The 7,915-nt window shown below is 36.9% G+C and overlaps 2 protein-coding genes across 4 annotated transcripts; both read right to left on the bottom strand.

Moving 5' to 3' along the window:
* Nucleotides 1–1,233: 1,233 nt before the first annotated feature.
* On the bottom strand, nucleotides 1,234–4,636 carry LOC123656463. Of its 3 annotated transcripts, none has more exons than XR_006743549.1 (3): nucleotides 3,605–3,667; nucleotides 3,305–3,477; nucleotides 1,234–1,476 (listed from the first exon to the last, which is right to left on the bottom strand). XR_006743549.1 is itself a non-coding variant. In XM_045592142.1 (3 exons), exons 1-3 carry the CDS (start codon nucleotides 4,628–4,630, stop codon nucleotides 1,321–1,323), a joined length of 405 nt encoding a protein of 134 aa, XP_045448098.1. In that variant the 5' UTR covers nucleotides 4,631–4,636; the 3' UTR covers nucleotides 1,234–1,320. The 3 variants fall into 3 exon arrangements, 1 of the variants encoding a protein (XP_045448098.1); XM_045592142.1 differs by lacking the exon at nucleotides 3,605–3,667 and adding an exon at nucleotides 4,555–4,636; XR_006743550.1 differs by lacking the exons at nucleotides 3,305–3,477; nucleotides 3,605–3,667 and adding an exon at nucleotides 2,140–2,235.
* Nucleotides 4,637–4,685: 49 nt separating this feature from the next.
* Nucleotides 4,686–6,808, bottom strand: LOC123656620. Its single transcript, XM_045592287.1, has 3 exons — nucleotides 6,751–6,808; nucleotides 4,836–6,460; nucleotides 4,686–4,758 (listed from the first exon to the last, which is right to left on the bottom strand). Exons 2-3 carry the CDS (start codon nucleotides 6,446–6,448, stop codon nucleotides 4,686–4,688), a joined length of 1,686 nt encoding a protein of 561 aa, XP_045448243.1. The 5' UTR covers nucleotides 6,449–6,460; nucleotides 6,751–6,808.
* Between the last annotated feature and the right edge of the window lie 1,107 nt (nucleotides 6,809–7,915).

Below are 7,915 nucleotides of genomic sequence, written 5' to 3'. Positions count from 1 at the left end.
TTGTGCATTTGCTTGTTATATTAACATTTTCCTTTTTATGTTGAATAAGTACAAAATAAATTTCTAAAATCTAAACATTTAGTAGGTAAAGATATGCACATATTTTTAAAATATTTTTTGCTAGGATTTCAAATGTTTTGCGTGATCTTTGGGAGGCATGTTCAGCAGTGAACTGTGATGTGTTGAAGTAAGTGAGAGATTTATAAGGGGGAGAAAGTAGTAAGGATTAGAAACTAAACTAAAAAAAAAAACTACTAAATATTTTAGTAGTTTCTTTCTTTGTTCATAATATGTCAATTAACATATCGGTTTACGCAAAAAGCGTTCCAATTAGTTATATATAATTTTCAGTATATTCCAGATGGTTAACTAGCGCCCTTAAACTAGGACCATTTAATATTCTCGTTTCAAACATTAATTCTGCGCATATTAAACGCATCATTAGACATCCTTATACTGAATACACATTCGCTCAAGACTAGACTGATAGTGGCTCAAGTCGAGTCTAACAGTATGAATTGTTGAAACTGTTTTGTAATTTAACCAACGAATATTGATTATTATCATTAAGATCTGTGTAAGTTTGTGTTGATCTATTCGAACTACTAGAATATGAATATGATGATGCTAATTAGTCTACACGCGCGTACACTGGCAAGGTGATTTTGATAACATAAATAACATTTGTGGTGATAGTTAAAATAATATAAGTAAATATTGTAATATTATCTAGTTCTGGTAAATCTTGGGTTTATTTTGAAAACCGTTTTTGTTTGGTGTTACGATAAGCTGCCTCAACGATCAAGAAAAATGATTTAAAGCAGGGGTGAGCAACCTTTTTTTACTAGAGGGCCGCAAAATTTTGAAAAATTTAGATTCGGGTCAAAAGAACAAAATGATGGAAAATAATAAGACTTGATGGTACAAATTTTTAATTTTGGTGTGCCTTATTGGAACGAAGTTCCTTACGGCAGGCTTGAAAAAAATGTGATACTAAAACCGTAAGAAAAATATATAACGGAAGTGACGTAATATCGGCCACACGACGGTATAATATGACGTTTGTAAAGTAAAATATTATTAAAATATTACTAGGAAAACTTTTTTAAAATTATTTATGTAATTTTATACTGTCGACAAAAATAAATAAAGACATATGTTTTTTTATTTCACTTAATAGTTTGAATTATTATTGTTAGTGTTCTGGTGAACGTTAAATTAATAGTAAGTGGACTGTATATACATATATCTGGTTTATTAGCCGTTTCAGGAACAATAATGTGAATGCAGCAATATATAATGATAGTCTTAGGCGTCGGATCAAAGTGTAGCTGACGTGTCGTAGGTCAAGCCGCCGATGTCCTCTCTCCGATGCGATGGTGGGGCTGTCCCTCCGTCCCTCGCCGCGCACCGCGCCCGAGGTGTTGCGTTAGTCCGCAACATGCTCCCCGGCTTGAGAGCTGGAGGCTTCAAGATCTAGAAGTGGACATATATTATTAAATGCCCTTCTAATGGTGCCACCCTTGGTCCGGATTTCGGCCACTCTAGAAATCCCATCGCTGCCCGGATATGTCTTGATTACCCTTCCCAAACACCAAAGAAGAGGCGGAAGAGCTTTTTCTTTTATGAGGACAAGAGACCCAGGCTTAAGCTCCGATCTTGAGGACTTCCACTTTGTCTTGGCCTGAAGTAACGAGATGTATTCCAATGAGAAACGACCCCAAAAATGTTGCCTTATAAGTTGTATCCTTTTAAAGCGTTCAAGAGCATTGATGTTAACAGCTGATACCTCTCGCTGTGGAATAAACATTAATGGTCGTCCAATTAAAAAATGGGCAGGAGTCAAAGCGGAAAAATCACAAGGATCAGAGGAGAACGGGGTTAGGGGACGGGAGTTCAAAACTGCCTCTACTTGAGTGAGGCAAGTAGACATCTCTTCATAAGTGAAATGAGTGATTTGAAGTAACCTACGAAGGTGATGTTTAGTACAACGAACTGCTGCTTCAGCTAAGCCGTTGAAATGTGGACTATATGGAGGCACAAATTTAAATTCAATACCTTGTCCAGCAAAATGACCTTCAAGATCTGACTGTGCTAAAAATTTAGATAATTCATTAAAGGTACCCACAAAGTTTTTACCGTTATCAGAAGTGATACTTGAAGGTTTACCGCGTCGTGACACGAAGCGATTTAACGCGGCAATATATGCTTCTGTCGATAGTGCCGTAACGAGTTCGATATGACAGGCCTTTACATAATTACAAATAAAAATTGCCAAATAACATTTAATAAGCTTACAACCTCTGCCTTTTCGGTCTGCTACCAACACCGGCCCAGCATAGTCCACGGAACAGTGTAAGAAAGGAAATTCTAATTGAGTTCGTGATGCAGGTAACTGCCCCATTACAGGCTGAATGGTTTCGCCCTTATATCTGCGACACCGAACACACTTATTGACAATCCCTTTTGATAAGTTTCTGCCACCTAAAGGCCAATAAGTCTGTCTTATATTCGCTAAAAGTAATTGTGGACCAGCGTGTAAATATTTTAAATGAAAATAATTAAATAAAGTTTTACTAAAATGATGTTTGCTACAAATTAAAATAGGATGTTTGGTATCATAACTGTATGGAGCATTATTAAGCCTGCCACCAACTCTAATTATATTATTTGTGTCTAAGAATGGAGATAAAGTAGACAGTCTATTCTTAATAGGCAGCTTTTTAGCAGATTTTAAAATAACATATTCATCGGGAAACATTTCTAATTGAACCTTTTGTATTATTAAATTTAATGAATTTTGAAGCTCTGTTACCGATAAATATCCTTTTAATTTAGTTTTGTTTCGACAGTTGTAAATAAATCTTTGTAAATAAGCTATCGATCTTTGTAAATAGGTAAAATTTGATGTTTTATTAATTAGACTAGAAATAAGATCTATATTAGGAGTATTATTAACCAAAAGAGAATAAGAAAGTAACTCAGGTAGATCCTGTTTCTCGTTAAATCTAGGCATTTGTGGCCACTCGTTTTCATGTTTTAATAAGAACGTGGGGCCGTGCCACCACAACGAAGAACTACTGATGGAATCAGCCTTCACCCCCCGAGAAACAAGATCCGCCGGGTTGTCTGTTGACGGTACGTAGCACCACGTGTGACCCTCGGTAATTTCTTGAATTTCATGAACACGGTTTCGTATGAAACTTTTCATTTGAAGAGGTGATGTCTTCAACCATCCTAAGACGATAGTTGAATCACACCAAAACCGACATTTACTTATATTTAGAGTTAAAGAGGCTAGTACCTTAGCGCACAACCTTGCAGCAAGCAAGGCTCCGCAAAGCTCAAGACGAGGCATTGTCGTTGGCTTTATCGGCGCTACTCTATTCTTAGAGGTCAAGAGGTGCACAGTCACTAGCCCTGATTTATGCACAGAACGAATATACAAACAAGCACCGTATGCTCGTTCTGAAGCGTCTGAAAAAACATGAATTTCTAAAATATTAAAATCATCACTTAGAACCCAACGGGGAATTTTTAATTCATTAAGGGAAGACAACCGACTCGCAAAAGCTAACCAACGATTTTTAATTTCAGTACACACTTCATCATCCCATGAATATTGCTCAATCCATAACCTCTGCATTATAATTTTAGCCTCAACAACGCAGAGGCCTACAAGGCCTAATGGGTCATAAATTTGACTGATGACACTAAGAATGTGACGTTTAGTTACTTTTTTATGAAGTTCAATATTAATTGAAAATGACAGTATATCAGAATCACATATCCAGCTGAGACCTAAAGTTTTTGAAGCAACATTAGAATTAGTTTCTGAAAATTTTAAAATATTATTCGTTTTATCATAACAAGGAGATATTTGTTTTAAAATTGATAGATTATTAGACCTTAATTTTCTTAAATTAAATTTAGCTGATTCTAAGGTAGATATTACGCCCTTGCAAAGTGTTACGGTATTGGCAATAGTAGAAGACCCCCCTATATAGTCATCCATATAAAAATCTTTTTGTATAGACCGTTTCACATCATCATCAAGGACATTGGATGCTAATGTAACCAAACATTTAGTGGCTAAGTATGGCGCAGATGCCGTGCCATAGGTCACCGTATTAAGAGTATAAGTTTTTAATGGTTCATTAGAATTATAACGAAAAATTATCTGTTGAAGAGAGCGTTGTGACGGATTGAGTTCAATCGCTCTATACATTTTTTCAATATCTCCAGTCACGACATACTTATGTTGACGGAAACGTATCAAAATGGAGTAAAGATCTTCTTGTACAGTTGGACCGACCATCTGGATGTCATTAAGTGACACGCCTGAAGAGGTGGCCGCAGAAGCGTCGAAAACTGTTCGAAGTTTTGTAGTAAGACTCGACTCACGGATGACACCGTGGTGAGGTAAAAAATAATTAATTGGTTGAAGACAACTGTGTAAAGACTCCTTATTTTCTGTCATGTGACCAAGACGTTCATATTCTTTCATGAACTCAATATATCTATTCTTAAAAATAGGATCTCTTTGAAACTTACGTTCTAATGATAAGAAACGATATTTTGCCTTTTGATAAGATTCGCCTAAGACTGAAGGATGTTTTTTCAGTGGCATTGAGACTACAAAACGGCCATCGTTCTTACGTGTTGTGTTTTCAAAAAAATGCTGTTCACAGGCACGTTCCTCCGGAGACATAGAGTGCACAGTTGTTACCGAATCTAATTCCCAGAAACGAGACAAGTCTGGATTTAAGCTTTCATTTAAGAAATTACAAATAAAAGGAGAAGAGTGTGATTTAGGACGAGCAACATAGCCTGACACCAACCAACCCAGTTTCGTTTCATAAAGTTTAGGTAAATGTTTACCTAAATCAATAGAATTTTTTCCTAAGACTGACCAGAAAACGTCGGCCCCAACTAGTATATCTATAGTTGCAGGCTTATTAAAAGATGAGTCAGCTAAATTTAATTCTGAAGGAATTGGAATATCCTTAATATTGATAAAAGAAGATGGTAAGGCTTCGGTAATCTGAGGTAAAATGTGACACTCGATAGTAGCACTATAGTCGTTATAGAGAGACTTTATAGTAAGACTACAAGACTGTGTACTTTTTGAAATATTATTGTTAATACCTGTCACCGTGGCGCTCTCGTTACGTCGAGACAAACCCAGCTTACCGCAGAAAGAAGTCGTAACGAAGTTAGCAGTGCTGCCATTATCTAGCAATACTCTGGCTAAGTGCTCGACGCCCTTGCTGTCGTCCACCTTCACTCGCGCTGTGGAAAGCAAGACGAGTGGAGGAGTAGTTAACTGTTTTAAATTAGTCGAATTAGCAAAGTTATTTACTGAAACAATAGGCTTAGTAGGCTCCGTTGTGTGTAAGTGCAAAAGCGTATTATGCCTTTTTTTACAATATTTACATGAAACAAGATTACATCTGTTTTCCATGTGCCCTGGCCGTAAGCAATTAAGACATACCTTAACATCCTTAGCCTTTTTTATACGATCTTCAATAGAAAGAGATTTGAATGTCTCACAGTTAAATAAGAAATGACTTTGATTACACATAGGACAATTTACTACTTTTTCATAAACGTTTTGTGCTTTATTTATATTATAATTTGAATTTTGATTATGTTTTACATCTGCAAGGAAATTTGTGTTAGATTTATTGTAATCGTATTTTTGTGATTTTATAATTTTGCTTTCTTGTAATGTTTCTAATAAATCTGCTCTATTGCTAAGGAATGTCATAAAAATATCAAGTGGCGGTGGATTATTCAGGGAATTTCTATGTGTTTCCCATTCCCTACGAGTAGTTGTATCGAGCTTATCAGCCATCATATGAATGATTAAGGTGTCCCAATACTGAGTGGGCTGGTCTAATGTTGACAGAGCACGTAAATTTTTATTTGTGATGTCTATGAGGTGACGAATAGACTGAGAAGATTCTTTTTGTATTTGTTCTACGTTGAATAAAGCCTGTACGTGATTGTTTACAAGTAATCTTTTGTTGTCATACCTACTGCATAATAATTTCCAAGCGTTCGCATAATTATCGCCTTTTACATCTAAACTATCAATAACCAATAAAGCACTATCTTTTAAAGACGCACGCAGATAATGCAATTTATTAATGTCATCTATATCAGACCTTGAGTGGATTAAAGATATAAATGTGTCCCTATATTCCAGCCAATGTTGATAGTGACCATGAAAAGTGGGTATTGAAATTTTTGGCAATCTAACACAGTTAAATTTGGAACCACCTGCCTTTACATCCTCGAAACTTGCCACGGAACCATCCTGAAGCTCACGCCGATGAGAGGGCTGCTCACCAAGTAAACCACGGGCCTTAGCAATAAGCTCGTGATACTGATTTTCAAAGTATTCGCGTTCCTGGCACTCATTCTCCAAATTATCCGATAACATTTCAATGTCACACTGTAATTGGTCGAAAACAGTATATAAAGTATCGAATTTACTAAGTCTTCCTTCTAAATCTAACAATTGTACACTGCTTAGTTCCTTTGAAGGTAGTATATTATTAATAAAATTAGAGAAGATGGTTAATTTTGCTTTAATACCAGCACGCTTTTTAATTAACTTTTCCATCTTTGTTTCGGCCATAGCGTTAAAAATGTGATCGAATAGTAAAGTTTAATAAATTGAAAAAATAAACAAATAACAATATTCAACTATAATAAACTGATGAACTGAGTCGATTACGCAACTGAGAGAACTGCGAACAATAGGTGAGCGGACGACTGCGAGCCGATCGACACAAACTTTATAAATGTACAGTAATATTTTGCTTTTTAATCGATTAAATAAGGAATTTAAATTTTATTCCATTGAAATTATGTAACTAAAAATCTCAATAATTCGTCTTACTTGGCACTCACTAAGTAAAGGTAGTTTTTAAGAAAAAAAAGGGAAAAATATAGGATGATAAAGGATTAATTGGAACGAACTCACAAGCTTAATCCATCCAAACGTAACGATGATGTTCGTTTCTTTGTTCTTTTTGAAGCGCTGCTGAAGTCCACACAGTCCGAAACGGCGATCCTAAAGGACCATTGTTAGTGTTCTGGTGAACGTTAAATTAATAGTAAGTGGACTGTATATACATATATCTGGTTTATTAGCCGTTTCAGGAACAATAATGTGAATGCAGCAATATATAATGATAGTCTTAGGCGTCGGATCAAAGTGTAGCTGACGTGTCGTAGGTCAAGCCGCCGATGTCCTCTCTCCGATGCGATGGTGGGGCTGTCCCTCCGTCCCTCGCCGCGCACCGCGCCCGAGGTGTTGCGTTAGTCCGCAACAATTATTATTATTATTATTATTGTTAAGGACACACAAAGAAACTAGCGCCATCTAGCGGCAACTGTTGAAACCACACAAAGACAGCGATAACATGAAACTCTCTACTCAATACTAGATGGCGTTAGAGGTACTACTGTGGAACTATACAGAAGTATAGTCTCGAAAGCCGGGTACATTCGCGAACTTTCCAGAATGGTCTGGGCCTAGTGTCGGCCGATATAAATAGCCGCAGGTAGGCGAGCGAGTACAGTTCAGTTTGAGCGATCTTCGAGGCGACTTCAAGAGTGAAAACTAGTGATCAAGACTGGTACCAGCGAAACCTACGACATTGGCTACGACTGAGGACATTGTGAGTGCTTAGTGTTTGAACTTAGTGCTTAGTGTTTGAACCTAGTGCTTTGTGTTGGACCTAGTGCTAGTGAATAAAGTCTTGAAAAGAGTCAGCAGGTCTTTCTCTCCAAATCCTTCGAACCCTAACACGTATCAACTGGTGTCGGAAGTGAGATTTGGAGATGCCATTGACTCCGAGAGAAGACTCCAAGGACTTCAAGGGCGTCAGGACAAGGGCAC

The sequence above is a fragment of the Melitaea cinxia genome, chromosome 9 (assembly GCF_905220565.1).
Source record: "Melitaea cinxia chromosome 9, ilMelCinx1.1, whole genome shotgun sequence".
Taxonomy (NCBI): Eukaryota; Metazoa; Arthropoda; class Insecta; order Lepidoptera; family Nymphalidae; genus Melitaea; species Melitaea cinxia.
The sequence above is the reverse complement of the archived record's forward strand: the minus strand, read 5'-3'. Positions and strand labels throughout refer to the sequence as shown.

What these genes read in the sequence shown, in the direction of transcription:
- LOC123656463 (XM_045592142.1), bottom strand. Translation starts at nt 4,630, where the DNA reads ATGCCACTGAAAAAACATCCTTCAGTCTTAGGCGAATCTTATCAAAAG. An exon ending in TCGTTTCTTATCATTAGAAC is followed by an intron (nt 3,478 to 4,554) that starts GTAAGTTTCAAA and finishes ATGTTTTTTCAG; the next exon opens with ACGCTTCAGAACGAGCATAC. An exon ending in CTGCAAGGTTGTGCGCTAAG is followed by an intron (nt 1,477 to 3,304) that starts GTACTAGCCTCT and finishes GTCCACTTCTAG; the next exon opens with ATCTTGAAGCCTCCAGCTCT.
- LOC123656620 (XM_045592287.1), bottom strand. Translation starts at nt 6,448, where the DNA reads ATGTTATCGGATAATTTGGAGAATGAGTGCCAGGAACGCGAATACTTT. An exon ending in ACGAAACTGGGTTGGTTGGT is followed by an intron (nt 4,759 to 4,835) that starts GTCAGGCTATGT and finishes GCTTAAATCCAG; the next exon opens with ACTTGTCTCGTTTCTGGGAA.